This window comes from Coturnix japonica, chromosome 1, assembly GCF_001577835.2.
Source record: "Coturnix japonica isolate 7356 chromosome 1, Coturnix japonica 2.1, whole genome shotgun sequence".
Classification (NCBI taxonomy): Eukaryota; Metazoa; Chordata; class Aves; order Galliformes; family Phasianidae; genus Coturnix; species Coturnix japonica.
This window is the reverse complement of record NC_029516.1, coordinates 19,414,673-19,430,371: the sequence shown is the minus strand read 5'-3', so window position 1 is coordinate 19,430,371 and position 15,699 is coordinate 19,414,673. Positions and strand designations below refer to the sequence as shown.

General features: G+C 37.5%; 1 protein-coding gene and 1 long non-coding RNA gene across 11 annotated transcripts in view; both read right to left on the bottom strand.

The window, feature by feature from the left end:
* The window catches only part of PTPRZ1 (protein tyrosine phosphatase receptor type Z1), a 125,192-nt gene that overhangs the window by 23,340 nt on the left and 86,153 nt on the right, over window positions 1-15,699 (bottom strand). For 7 of the 10 annotated variants that reach the window (XM_015852820.2, XM_015852846.2, XM_015852831.2 and 4 more), the window contains 3 exons: window positions 15,088-15,131; window positions 8,998-12,553; window positions 5,199-5,343 (listed from right to left, as the gene is read on the bottom strand). In XM_015852820.2, the coding sequence (XP_015708306.2) occupies window positions 5,199-5,343; window positions 8,998-12,553; window positions 15,088-15,131 (3,745 nt within the window). The remainder of the gene's footprint in view (window positions 1-5,198; window positions 5,344-8,997; window positions 12,554-15,087; window positions 15,132-15,699) is intronic. The other 3 variants (XM_015852889.2, XM_015852899.2, XM_015852854.2) reach the window with 2 other exon arrangements.
* LOC116652970 lies at window positions 1,349-5,188 on the bottom strand. The gene is made up of 2 exons (XR_004306245.1): window positions 2,671-5,188; window positions 1,349-2,568 (listed from the first exon to the last, which is right to left on the bottom strand). It is a non-coding gene; the product is annotated as an uncharacterized LOC116652970 (long non-coding RNA).

The window sequence follows — 15,699 nt, the reverse complement described above, 5'->3', positions numbered from 1 at the left end:
TTTGCATTATGCAGGTTGTAGCTGATGAGATGAGAAAGGCTCCCAATGCTAACATAACACTCAAGAGTCAGTTTCAGAACTGTGTGTAAAATGATGAAGAGATATGTGAATATCAAAGTACTCCACTAAGCACTTTGAAAAGTCTAGTCCTGTCTACTGTGCACTGAGAATGTTGATGTGCTGCATTTATTAAAAACCAACCAAATGTGCCAACCACCTCAACTTTAAAGGACAAGAACAAAAAAATGTCCTCCCTCTAATGCCTGTGGCTTGTGAACAGTGATAATACATAAAGCTTACAGAATAACAATGCAGATATTTATCATCTCTTTGCCTGTGAAAAGATTGAACTAAAAAGAATTTAATTAGTGTAATGGTTTTCATATAAAAAGCAGTGATTAGAATATCTTCATAATACGCTATACACTCACTATTCCTAACTAAGCCACTGTATCTTTAATCTTTAGCAAGTTAATTGTGGCTGAAAATAAATTAAAACCTTAGCACATTTGGAAGACAAATTCATAGCGGTTGACTTAACCTGTAATAAGAGTCATAAATAGGCACTCCATCTGCTTTGGAATCAGCAGTGAAAGCCTTTATGGCTAAACCTAATGTTAATAACCATGTCTCGTTAATTATCACTTGTTGTTAATGTAAAAAGTGATGACTATTTCAAACTTCCAGACAAAGGTCCCATCACTCAATGTTAACCTGATTATCTAATTTACACCTTTCGTCAAAGCATTTAGATCTTCAACCTAAAACTGTAATTTGTAATTTAGACACCGTGCTTCTTTGAACACACACTTTTATATCAGATAGTGAAAAAACACTGATTTAATTAGAGTGTTTCTATCTGTACAGGAACCCATGAAGCAGCAGCTCTTTGATATAATGTGAGGGATACAACATCTGAGTGAACACTTCAGTGTGAGCTGTTTGGGAGAATACCACACCTCAGACTGCAGCGGGTCTCTTTAGGGTCTCCTGTGCTCACAGGGCATCTGCCATTGGTTACTCTCAAATTCTTATTAGAACTTATTTTGGAATGGTTTTGATCATTTGAGGATCTGATGGATCCAAAGGATATTTAAATAGACCTTAGAGAATCCAGTGACTCCATTTTTAAATGATTCCAATTTGTCTTTTAAATGCTTGTCTGTCAAAACTTTAATTTTCAAATTATATTCGTTAGTTCTTTTACTTATGGCTTGCCATTATGCAATTGAGCAATTCTCTTTCATGGTTGGATGAATGTGAACACTGTAAGTTAAAATCTGTTTTTGATTTACTTCACCATGTGCAAGTTTAATCAACCTTACAGAGGATTCTCAGCTCTTTTTTCCATAAAATAAACACAGTATTCAAGAAACTGGTTCAAATAATGGATAGGAAAATGAACATTCTCTGAAAACTGCATTTCAAAGATACAGGGTGGCAGAGGAAAGTCAAAATTTAAATGATTGCTCAGGGATTTGCCTGTTACTAGGTTGGCAATTTCTTAAGCATTGCTGTCATGCAGCTTCTAGGAGCTGATCTGCAGCATCTCTGCACCTAGAAATGTAACTAGAACTGCATTAGGAATTTGCTGTTCACATTACTAGAGCTAGTATCTTACTGAGATTCATATGTGTTTGTTCAAAAAACAATATTGAATGGTGCAGTTCACACTGACAACTATTACCATTTTACTGTTTGCCAAGCTCTTCTTATGTTATCCATTACAAAAACTGATTTGCACAAATTGTTTTACATTTCTTCCAACAAATCATTTCATTATGTTCATTTGCATGGACCAATTCAACGAACTGTTCCAAAAGATTACACATATGCATAAACAATTTCCAGTATTTCAGCACAGAGAAATTTTCAATTTCAGTCACCTACATACATAAGGTTAATTAAAGAAAATGGGAATGATGAAGCTATCCAGAAATGAGAACAGAGAATGGAGGTTCAAATATCCCTGCTGCATAGTGTACAAGGACTCAATCAAACAGATTCCAAGAAGAATGGATAGATTCTATGCTTGGATAGAAAATTCTCTCCAAAGCTGTAAAAATAATCTGTCAAGGAGGCAAAGCCATTACAAAGGCAAAAGAATCTCCTTATTTATTCCACTGTAATCTTAATCATTCTGGAAAAAAAAAAAAAAAAAAAAAAAAAGTAAGGAAAGTGTATTTGCATCAAATTACAAACACTCGATGCACAAGACTACAGTAATTCAAAACAGTGCACGTTCCTACTGGAAATTAGATATTATTCAGACAGTATTATCATTAAAAGTTTTTATTCCTGTGGGAGAAATTAGTTTTTTATCACAGAAAGATTGAAATTATGCCTAATGAGATAGTGAAGAGATTGGGGAATTTCCTCAAGTGATGATTAACAATTTCATGTGAAAGAACACAAACAATACTGTACCAAAAAAACAACAAAACCCAAACAACAGATGGTAGAGAATTATTTTTCTGATTCAAGTCACTTGAGTGAAGAACAAAATAATTTTGCTTTTTTTTTTTTTTTTTTTAACCTTGAAAAGGTGGAATTTGGGGCTTTTGGTACCTATTTGGTTTTGAAACAATATATTTTTAAAAAAGGTTACAGCTATTGCATATTCAAATCAGGAGGTGGCACTTTTCTATCAAATACCCAGCTAGGATAAACCCATGCAAATTTTCTTTTGAATACTCATGCCAAAAGAATATAGAATAACATCTTGTAAATCTAATCTTTTAATTAACTTTAATGAGTGAAAATAATTGGCTCACATAAAAGAAAAAGAGGTAGATAAGCATTATAAAAAAAAAAACCTGTCAACTTACAACAGTTATTTCAAAATCAGCTAAACTGCTTATAGCCACATAGCAATGATTTTTCACAGGCTTTAAAATGAGGTGAGAGTCTTGGTATCTTTGAAAGAGGCCTATAAAGTCCTACCTACAATACATACAGCTTGTGATTTGTTCTACTGAAATAACAACTACGTTACTGGTGTTATCATAAAGCCCAAGAAAATTTTCTCAAGGATTAACAAAAAAAGAGCTCCACATTTTATTTTGTAGTACACAAGAAATACAGAAAAGATTAAATTCAACTTCAAGAAGATATTACTGCTAACGGGATTTTTGTTTTATTTTGAAAGACCTATGCTACAGAATTGTTCATTCCCAGAGAAGAAATACAAAATGAACACGATGTTATTTGACAAAAACAAGCTTGTAACATGTGTAGGATTACTATAAACTGCACTACACAATCTGGGTCTTAAAATGTGTAGTGTTCTTTGGAAAATAGAAGAGATTTGAAAGACTATTTAGGCTCAAGGATGAAACTCTTTGGAAGATGAGTATGAATGTTCATGTTGTGTAACATAAAAGACAGGAAAAGGCTCTCAATATGAAAGTGGTTAGCTAGAAATCCAGCGATGGAGAATATAATTATCCAACTAGATATAAATCAAGAAATGTGTGTAATTCTTCCTGCAATTAACCACTTATTTGAAAAGTGGAAGAAATCCTACTGCCCATTCAATGCTTTTCTGTGTTTTATCATGCCAAAGACTGGCTGACTTATAAGGATGCTTGCCTTAGAATGAAGGAAGCCTGAATTCAATTTCTTAAGAGTTATCTGTTGAGGGATGGGATATATTCCGTCCTGGGCTGATACAAACCACCGAGAAGTGAGAGGCAAAGCCAATGAGCCAGACCCTGATGCCACAGCCTAAAGGTTACAGTAGTCAGGAAGTGACAAAGGCACTCTGGGATTTGGTTCTTTGCTACTGTTAGACATTTTAGGTTAAGGGAGACTGGATAGATGAAAGAAGGGACAGGCTCTGGAAGCCTTCCAGGAGCAAGGCTCTGATCCTCACTGCTAGTTTGTGCATTAACACTACACAAGCAATGATGGGATCAGGTCCCTGCAATCACAAAACAGCAAGAGTTTCTATGGCAGGGTGATGCGCAACTTAACACTCATCTCTTTCACTTCACTACGTCTCCTTCTTGGCAACCCTCACTTGCAGGAAGGGGCAAGGGCTATGTGTGGATTTTGGAAGCCTGTGAGAACCTAAGCAACCTTGTCCCTAGGAAGACTCCATGGCTTTATTTGCATCCAGTAAAGAAAAGCTGAAGACTTGAACACTGCCCCATTGCTAACAGGTTGGCTCATAGCTTAGGCCAACTTGCGTTACTGCATACAATGCCTGACACACTCTGGGGTTAGACCCAGAAACTGTCCCTGGCAGGGGATCTGAATGAACCCACCTTGTTTTATCCCCTGTGAGGGAAGAGCTTTTGGCTGTATGGAAGCAATCTGTGCCAAGCAAAGACTGTAGAATTCCAGGACCACCTCATTTCATAGAATAGGCTCAGTCTTTTTCCCTCATTGGTTGTGTCTTCTGGACTCTTGTCTGCCGCCTCTTTTTAGCCTGCTTTTTTTTTCTTATTTTCTTATCGAGTGACAGAAGACATGCCTGCGAGGGCACCTGAGCATGCATGCGTGCATAAAACTCATCTGCATCATCACCTGTTGAATGGTTTCGAAGGCTGGAGGGCAAAAATTCTCGTTCTAAGACGGGCAGGATTGCAAAGCAGAACAATTTTTGGTCACTGAAAATGAGGGCTACTCAGGAAGTGATTTTAAAATACTGACAGATTACTTAATTTCTGTCTCACATTCCACTTTAGCTACAGCCCATTCCTACAGTCCTTTATGAACTGCTTATGTATATGGTCCTGTTGATGATCATGGATTCTTGTCTTAAATTGATAACAACTGATAACAGTGTTTTTTGTTTGTTTGTTTTTTAATAATTATGTGATTGGGGAAATAGAAAACAAACCAATTCCATGCTATTTATTTTATTTCTTCCTCCTGTTCTTCCCAGTGTTTTGTTAATTCACTTGGCTTCCAGCATTAGTAAACAAAAGCCTTGGTATTGATATAAGGTATTTGTCATGTTTCAGCAAAACAAATTGTACTTGAGCATTTTGGAAAGAAACCAGCCTGCTGCTTTATGCCACTGCAGCTCTGGGAGCAAAACAAAGACACAGTGAGAGACAAGATCCGGTCTCTCTCCTATAAAGCAGCTCAATAATGTCAATCACATTTTTCAAATCAGTGTTCTTTAAAACTGGAAAAAAAAAAACCCAAACCAAACCAAAACGAAAAACAACAACAAAGCAACCACTTACCTCCAGTATATGAGAATACCCACAAGAATCACTAGACATATAAAAGTCAGGGCGGATACGACCACAAGTGGTATAACTGTCTTCTTCTCTGATTCCAGACTCTCAGCTAGACCGATACGAGACTCATGGCTACTATTACTTGCCTCTGCAGTCAGAGAAAATTGAAACAGTCCATGTTTAAATACTGACAAACACACAGCATGAGTGAAGGTGTTTTGTAATGAGCCTACTTGATACCACTTACCTCTCTTTTTCACTATGCACTGCAGAAAATGCATACATTTGCAAACCAGCTTACAGAAAATAAGCAGACAGAGGGTAAAGCAAAGTATTCAAGCTTTTGTGATTCAGCCTTCCAGCAGTGGAGACTTCTTTGTAAGAATAGCAGATTGTTGTTAAAATATAGGAGAAGAAAGTTTTTTATTTTCATCTGTTTATTAGCTGAAAGTAAAATGATTTAAGGGATCTGAATTTATAACATTGGAATATGTAAAGCACACTGATATTAAACTGTCACTCACATAACACAAATCACTTCTCCTTGACTAATAATTGTGATTATTATTATTATTATTTTTTTATAACAGAATATCTCAGTGTGGTTACTTTATTGCACCTAAGCCTTCTGTAGTTTAATATGCTGCTCATTTGGTAACTTGCCTTGTAGAAAATCTAGTATCGTTTACATTCAATTGCAACACTTTCTCCTTCAACTATAATGGAGCCAGAGTTAAATTTCCTACCTCCATGTTTATTGGGAATCAAATTGTTATTTAGATATTATCTATATTTCACATAACTGTCAGCCTTGTAATACTGGATGATGAAAATGTCTGGGCACAGAAACCTGTATGAAGATTAAACTAATATATTTTAAAAGATCATAAAAGAAGCATACATAATGGTGGGAAAGACCAATCCTGCAGACTTTACTTTGGTCATCCCTTTGGAAGAATACACTTGAAAAAATAGACTTTGACACAAAAGAACTGATTCTTTTAAATCTATGCAGCTGACTGCAATCTGTGACCATTAGATGAGTCAAAATACAGAAATAATCACTTCCACACTTTTTAGAATTAATTACTAGATTTTCTAAGATAACTACATGTCTTCTGCTTTTGTGAATTGTCCTAATATGATTAATGCTCTGTATGGGACAGGATATTGCTGACTAGAAATCAGCTGCACTCCAGTGAGGTCTCAAGACCAATTCTACACGACAGTTTTCAGACAAAAGGGAGGAGGGAATGTAGCTGGATCTAAAAAATATTGACCAAAAATCATAAAACCTAAATACAATATCAAAAACCTGACAGGTTCACATAGCATAGGCTTCCAGGCATGTATCTGCTTTCATTTGCTTTAGTTTTGGGGCTTTCTATAAAAAGATGTCTAGGTCCTTGCAACTTGAGTTCAAAGTGCTCAGTCACCCAAATCACTCACAGTTTTTTCAATCCTGTATCTCCATGTGTGAAGAGACTGTAGGCAAAAGAAAGGAGTCTGAAAATTTGTCTCCAAGCTTCTGGCAAGTAGACTAAAATCAACACTGATTCAAGAGGAAACTACACATCTGTATAAGAGATCAGGATACGATCCCTTTGAGGCATTCACTTTGCTAGTTCAGCTCTAGAGTAATTCACAGGGTAAGACCCAGACTCATCTGTGTGATAACAGGGCTCCTTCACACTGCATGACCAAATCCTATTCTCCTATGTGGGAAAAAGAGCAATAGATCTCTGTAATGGAGCTTCTTGCCCGCTTGGCCATCACTCCATCAATGGCAGCTGAACAGGGAGTCTCACCTACAGCAGATTTCCTACACCCTAACAATTGGCATGCTTAGATCATGTGCATTATACCTCATGTTGATTTCTCTTACTGAAATTGAAAGATTTAGGTAGCCATAGAGGTCTTTAAAAGAAAGTCCTCATGCAGAACAGGCATATATATGCATCAACTACTACAATAAAGAGTGAGTAAAGTTTAAATGACATTTTCTTCTGGAACAGTCTAAGCAAGAAGGCATCTCATTAATTTTTGATGACTTCACAGTAATGTATACATAACTTCTTAGGTTTTTTTTTTTTTTGTGGGCTTTTGTCTTTTTTTCTTTTTTTCTTTTTTCTTTTTACTTTTGTTACTTCATATCTGAGTTAAGCAAGGATATTTTTGATGCACAGGAGACCACATTAGACATGCTCACACTTAATTTCCAGTTTTAAAAAGACAGTATTTGGCATGATTTATTGGAAAAAATAATGTACATGAAGTGATACTGTATAATGTCTTTCAATAATATTTAGAAGATAAAATCTGTCTGCTGTACTTGTACTCCAGACATGCATAATCTTTTTGGAGTACTTTTCTGAAGTAACAGTTCAAGCTCATTGTTAACTAAAATGACACTTATCATGTAAACTCTAAATCTTCAGAGGCAAAATTCATTTACATTTGTCACATGAGTTTGAAATCTTCCTTTTCTTTTTTTTCCAATTTTTTAGGAAATGTGTTTTGCAGTTTAAACCATGAGGTAACCACTTACCAACTGAACTTAACTTTCTTTTTGTTTCAGTTTTAGAGTGCCTAATTTGCTAGGTCTAATAACAATTTTGGCATGTTTTCTACTTTATTTCAATATATTTTCTAATTCTTGTTTTGTTTTGTTTTCCATTTTTCACATTGTACCAGCTCTGATTATATGGTTCCAGTCTGTCACCTTTTCATTTTAGTATTCTGTTGCTCATGAGCAGTACAACTTCATTTCATTTTGCTCTGTGTTCGTAGGATTCAGCCTAAAATTTCACATGCTGTCTAAACTCCCCTCCAAACCGATCTAGTTGGACGATACTGCCCTCTACAGATGCTGTGAATGTTTAAGTTCAATTTACTTTTAAAATACGATTTTACCTTCTTGCTGTTTTCCCCAAGCCACAGTTATTTTTTCTGATTTTACTCTTGGGTTTCCTATATTCTAACATGAAGAAATTCAAATTTCCTGTCTGAATAGTTTAAGTGTCCACAACACATTATTAAATATAAAGGCAATATGTTCTATTTATCTGGTTCTTATCTATGCAAGGTGCAGTTTTGCCTTCTGACCTCATCTTTGGAAACACAGTTCACAAAATCTCTCACTGACTTTAAGAGAAATAGTTAGGAAAAATATGTGTGATCAAGTACAGGAGAACCCAGCTCTGATACACTGGATATAAGCAAAACTAGCATGAAAATATATTCATCTTACTGAAATTTGAAGATGGCACAAACAATAAGAATGAAGATGAATGTTTATGCAAATTAAGATGAATCAGAATCAAGCTGAAGCATCTTCTTCCTTGCTCAATACACCTTAGAAAATACAAAATAAAACATAAGGAGAAAATGTGCTGCCACATTTACAGAACAGAATCTCAGAAATATGTTTGCGCTGGTATAGTTTCCTCTGGTAACGTCCTTGTACAAAGAACTTACATCTCTCTTATACCTTTAAAACTCAAACCATTAACATTGAAACAGATCTTAGACTGTGCACCACCCAACTTCAGCTGATGGTACACATCTACCCAAAAGCAGGGCACAAATCTTCCTACTGAAAAGTTTCAGGTGAAGTTTGACATAGATAGAAGTGGCATGCACAATGCAACCTTCTCAGTATGCACCCCTGCTCCCCAGCACCTCCTTAATCACCCCCACTGTCCCTCTTCTCCTTCTGTTATATATAAACCTCATACTCTACAGCACAAAAGTACCCCCTCACAACTTTCCATGGTATGCATTAGACTTATCCATAACTAACCTGCCTCAGAGATGTTGAATACTGATGAGTGATCACTAGTTACAGACGAGGCTGATGAGTGTGATGATCCAGGAGTTAATTCTGAGTTACCTGCTTCAACTGCCCCTTCAGTGTCTGTCTCATTAAGGTCAGGAAAACTGAAATCTGTTGACGTTTCATTATCATTAAGGCTATCTGAGGTACCTTGGCCAGAACCACTTTCTTCATCACTTGTAAAAACAGCCCAAGACTTAGACTCTGATGTGTTTTGCAATGGGACACTAGCGGTTTGAATATGGTTCTCCAAAAATGACGTGTCGTTGTGCTTCTCAGGTATCACATTCGCTGTCAAAGATGGTACAGATGTATGTCTGTCCGTGTCATGGCTTATCTGTCTGTCTGATGCAGCAGTCGAAATTCTCTCTTCTTCTTCAGGTTTCTCAGAATGTGAGCTTATAATTAGGTTGTTATTGTTTACCTCTGTGTTTTGTTCCTCTACTACCATATCCTCATCTTCTCTATGGGAAGAGCATGAGATACAGTTACTTATGGGGAAGCCATCGTCATACTCATCGTAGTCATCCTCAACTACAGAAGGCCACAAATTGGTACTGGACATGACACTGGGAGACAACCCAGAGGATTCTCTGGAAGGAATCAGTAACCTACTCAAAGTTACAGAGCTCTCACTTTTGGGAGGAGCAGCTGTAACAGAAATATGTGCACTTGGTAAAAGAAGGGTGTGATGAATGTACACATCAGTATCAGAAACCACTGCGGGCATTTGCACAGGACCAAAACCAAATGGAGAACTTGAAGAGACACTGTCAGTCTCACTTCGTTCAAAAACACTTGCAGAGGTACGGCTGTCTGGAGGAGTAGCTACATGTAGTAATGCATCAGCTGTTAGGAAGGGAGTTGTTACTGCATCTGCTGCTTGGGGGGGAAAGGCATTTGTATTTTCTAAACTGGTCAGCTGGAACGAAACATCGCTACTGTACAATGAAGGCATAACCTGCTGAACATCTTCACTGTTAAACAAGCTGGATGAAACATATTCCTCACTTGCATAAGAAACAGATAAACCTTGAAGTGATGCTGTGGGCTTACTAAAAGTGTTTGACAACATATCAGCAACGGAAGGTAGAGATGCAGAAGGCAGCATAGTTTCGTTTGTAGCAGAACCTGGTGCCATTTGATGCAATATTTGGTCAAATGCAGAACTATCTTTATAAACCCTGGAGCTTTCAGCCAATATCGGATCACTCGGCACAACTGCAGCTGTGTTAAGCAAAGTGCCATCGCCAGAAGACTGGAAGGAGGACTGCAGTAAAGCGTCATTATTTAATGTAGCTGAGGCCTCATAAAAGTATGGCTGAGTCACGGATAATGCTTTGCTATAAGCAGGGGCAGAGACAGCTTGTTCTGAGATTGCACTAAGCATAGGTCTAAGCAAAGTGTCATCAGAGGCTGGAGGTGTAACATGCAAAGGCTGAACGGAAAGGCGATTTTCTGTAAGTTTACTAATATCATAATCAAATACCTTAGTAGTGGGAAAAGCAAGAGAGACTGGAAGGATTCCCTTTGTGCTAGAAACAGGAAGTAGGCTTTCTTGCAGAGACGTGGTCTGCTTAATTACATCATTATTAGAAACAGATGTAGAAAGTTCAGGTATCACTTTACTTTCAGCACTGGAAGCCGTTTCACTTAAAGAAGAAGAAATTTGCAGTTCTTTCTCATCTCCATACACATCACCTTTTTGAAGCACCTTATTAACATCACTAAAACCAGATGATTCATATGTAATTTCATCTACAGAATCAGAGGAAGAAGCATTATGTATGGTCAAAGTGTCTGTATCAGGCAAAAGGGACTCACTACCAGAGTATGCTTCAGACCAATCCATATCACTAGATAGAGAGCGCGTAGGCTGCAGCCAAGTATCAGCTTGTGATGTTACAGAGGAAGGTTTATGCACCAGTACATTGTTATAGCTGCTAAATAAAGGATCCTGATGAAATACGTCAACAGAACCATGCACAAATTCTGCAGAGTCATAAGAAACAGTAAAGCTTTGGAGGGAGCCCACATTACTAGACAAAGCATAAGGATGTTCAGACATTGTAGATAGTACATGCACATTTAAATCACTGCTGGATGGTTCGACTTCAGAAAATATGTGAGTTCTATTATGACCAAATATCAGTGTCTCTGAAGCAGCGTGAGTGGTCTGATGTGACACCACATCAGCATATTGAGCAAGGCTTGGCTGTATTAATGTATCACCCTCTGCCAACGTCAAAGAAGCATGCAGGGACACCTTATCACTTGCAACAGCCGGAGTAGCGCTTTGTGGAAACATTTGAGAAACTGTGTACAGACGGTGAAACATTTTACTACTGGAGGAAGCAGAGGAAAATGTAAGCAAAGGTACATCATCATAGGAAGACAGGGTGGGTTCAAATGACACATCAACACTGGGAAATACGGGTGTAGCATGCAAGGTCACATCACTATCTGATGTAGCAGGGGTAGTGTCGAGCATCTGAGAGTCAAACAATAAAGGGGTGACTAGAGGAAACACTTCACTACTGTAGGAAGGTTGAAGAGGTATCTCACCATTATAGACTGGTTGAGTTGTCTGAGAGAGTACCTCACTGGCAGCAGAAGCAGAACCATATTCTCCAGAGCTTGAAGAGAAAGAGTGAGGTGATAATTCAGCAGAGGAGAAAGCAAAAGTAGTATAATGTGGCAATTCTAAATCCACATCTGATGTGTCTTGTGAAACCACTGGGCTGCCGGAATAGGGCACTGTAGCTGGCTTTAATCCCTCTACGTAAGCCTCAGTGTAACTAGTCTGAGACAAATGACTGCTATCCGATGTACCAACAGACTGAGTTGTCAGCTCCGTAGCATTACGAAACCACAGATTTCCATCAGTGGAAGATGTGTGCTTTGGAGGCTCATCAGACCTTGGGGGTGCAGCACCTTCTGAAACATATTTAACAGAGCCTTGGTAAAGGACATCATGCATGCTTATATCTGGGCTTCCTGAAGGAAGGATGTCTTCTTGGGAGGTCTCCTCTGTAACCAGATGTGCTGAAGAAGTGGTGAGAACTGAATTCCAAAAGTCATCAGATTCCTGATCAGGTTTAAAAGGAGACAATAAGAAATCTTCACCACTATGGCCTGTAGTGGTTATCCTGGTTGGTTCAGTGCCTGAAGAAAGGTATATGTATTCTTCTTCTATGCCTTTGGTGGAGTCAGTGAATTGAGGAGGAATTTCAGTAATCGTTTGGGATTCCAAAAAAGGATCTTCTTCTTCAGAGGTTTCACTGACAGGTGGAGAAGTAGGATAATAAACTGCCTTGAAAACCTCATCCTTACCAGGCAATTCTTCTCTTGTTAAGTATCTATTTATTTTAGCTTCATTAGGTTTTGTCCTCATGTTTTCTTGACTGTAGCTTGATGTAGTCATCTGGAAATCTTTCTTCTTTATTTGCTTTATTGCACTGTCAGTGCTAGGAATCACTGCAGTTTCTTCATCCACCTCTGTTTCTTTTTCATCAGCTTCATCCTTTGAAAAAATACCACAGCCGAAGACAATTAACAGTGCTTATAGACACCACACACAAATGAAATCCAAAGCTGCAATAATATATTTATCTGGTTTCATAAAAACAAAAAGGACAAAACAACCGACACCTCTGAGAATTTCGTGGCAACATATTTAGTTGCAAGAATAAGTATCCTCTTCACTTGAAAATGCTGTCTATTTGCAAGACAAACAAACAAAAATCTGTGCTCAATAAATTCTTAAATGTATGAGAGAGAAAAACTACTCGCAATATTTATTATTCATGAAGGCCTTTATCTATCTAATAAAATGCAATTGTATCTGCAGTACATATCAAAGAAAACTAACTTTATGATTAGATTATTTTAGAGAGTTGCACCAGTATCCTGATATCGATTAAACTGCTATAGTAACAGAATATGGTCTGTGTTTAAATGTGATGAATCATCATCGTTTCCTAGATGATATGATTTCAGGATGTAAAAGATCATCATACAACAGAATCAAAAGTGCTGTGAGTGATACCACCTGGTCCCTGTCACTGACCTTCCTTTGCTGAACGCAAATGATAACTTCTAAAAAGTCTACATTAGGATTTTGACTATTAAGGCCCAATGTCTTCTAAGGCACACATGCCTAACAGATACCAGTAGGACAAAGCCTCTCACAAAATGGAAACAGAATCATAGAATGGCTTGAGTTGGAGGGAACCTTGAAGACTACCTAGTTCCAAGCCCTTGTCTGTGGGCAGGGTTGCCACCTCAGATCAGTCTGCCCAGAGCCCCATTCAATCTGCCCATGAATGACTCTAGGGATGGGGCATCTACAGCTTCTCTGGTCAACCTGTTCCCATGCCTCATCACCTTCTTTATTCCTCTTAACTAATCTAAATCTTCCCTCTTTTATTTTAAAGACATTCACCCTTGCCCTATCACTATCTGATCACGCAAAATGGTGCTCTCCAAATACAGTCTAAACTGTTTATCTTTTGAAGACATGGCTTGATGATGAACTAGTAGTAGTGGTAAAACTAGTTTCTACTGCAGTTTAAGCTGAACTGATGACCTTCTCCTGCACTGAAGTGCGCAAGCCACTATAGAGAGATGAATGCAAAGTCAACAGTCTTGGAAGGAAGGTGCCCAAAACAAAGTGTGACTGAACAAATTATTAAATAGGATACACAGTTAATAATAATCTTTATCCAGTCCTACCAGAGTGAAGGCCTTAATCAGAAGACTACATCTGTGCTTCACCCTTTCTTTCAGGAACATCTACTGCACTCATCATACAAGGGACCTCAGACACGACTCTCAGATATGGATTTCATTTCAAGCGGTACATACCTAAAATGTAGGGACAAATGCCCTTAGACTGTGTTTCCTCAAACCAAGGCTGGACTGAACAGCCCCTCATTTGTGAAAACCTGTCTTCTGAAGGGCAATGCCTGCACTTTTAAATTATCTTGGTTTAAGTAAAGTTATTGACTAAGGTGATGTGTACTAATGCTCAGTGACTGTCCTGCAGAGGCAAGATAATAACCTGAATACATAATTTACATCAATATAGGTACTATAGCTAAGTTACTGGTTAGTCAGCTTTCACAAACAGAAGGGAGAGTAAATAGGTAGAAAGTTAAGAAAAAGCTATATCTGCATTTAACCAACAAGGACATGCCACACAGTGACAATACTGTGGCCAGAGACTGAAACAGTAATTTTTCTGAGGGATTACTTGATATCAGTGTGGATCTTACTCAAGGAACTGGTCATGTTGTAAAATCTGTATTGATCTGAGTTAAAAATTTCATTGTGATATTTTCATCTCCCTCCTCGCTGGGATGTGAGAAATCAAGTTAACAAATATAGAAATAAAATTTAAATTCTGCAGAAGATGTCATAAAAGCATCCAAAATGGTTTGAAGTAGGGCTATATTATAAGCTTTAATCTCTAACTTGAATTCAAGATGTGAGAGTAACTGAGCCTCCAAAATGTTGAAATTCTGTGATAAGAAATAATAGCTCTTAATTTCAATCAACAGCAGACACACACAAGTCTTATTTTAAAGGACAAGTGCCTTCCTCCCATACTCTAGTTTATCACATGATAAGATCTACCTGCTACAAGCAAGACCAAGACAGATTTCTCGTTAAATAATTCTAAAAAGCTTAATACTACACAATAACTTTGATTCTCCTAAATTCATAGTTTTGTCATTGAATTCACTCAGAGGTAAGAGTAACTGGATGGGCTATTCTCAAAAATATTTCAGCATATGCTGTAATTTCCCTCAATTCTCCATGTATCTCTAGCTCCAGATAAGTGTGTAGGTAGGGAGGTATCTCCGGGGTTACCTATGAAGAAATAGCGCTGAAAGTGAAGGTTGTATGCATGTACATATGCATGTATATATAAATGCAGACAATACATTCAGTTGGGGAAACAGACCTGCAAATCCTTACAGAATATCAATTTTATTTTGTTGAAATGTGTTTATCACATTGAAATACGCTTTAAAAAATAAATTAATGCTATACCTCATAATCTTCAGTTTCATTCAGTTCAGGAATGAGGTCAGACTCTATAAAACAAAAATACAAACCATATCACCGAACATTTTAAATTCACAGAATTATTAATTCTGCAAGGACTCAGTTGATTAATTAGTACATTTATTGTGACTCAGACTAAAATATTTTGTAGGGTTGTGTTTGAAGGAGTGGCGAACTAACTGGAGAGAGCACTAGCTTTAAGGATAGCAGTACTCATCTATACAGGAGACTTTCTGCTGCAACAGTTCTGACTGGAGCTAATTTGATACTCCATTACATGCTGGATCTGCACTACAGAACCACACCTAAGTTTATGAGAATACTATCTACAAGAAATCAAAGTTTAATGTAGAGCAAACAGTAAACAGAAAAAGTAAGTTTGGGAATCAACTATTTTCTTACTTTTACTCTGAAAGTTTCAAACATACTCTTGTAAAATGGTCTGTTCTCTAATTCTCGTACAGAAAATTCCTCATTTGTGCACTCAGTGCTTAGAGTTAGGTGCTAGTGTAAGTCATGCCACCCTATTCAGCATGCAGTAAGCTGGCATCCACTTCTGTCAGGGCAGGCCACAGAGACCAACCTATTCTTACAGGC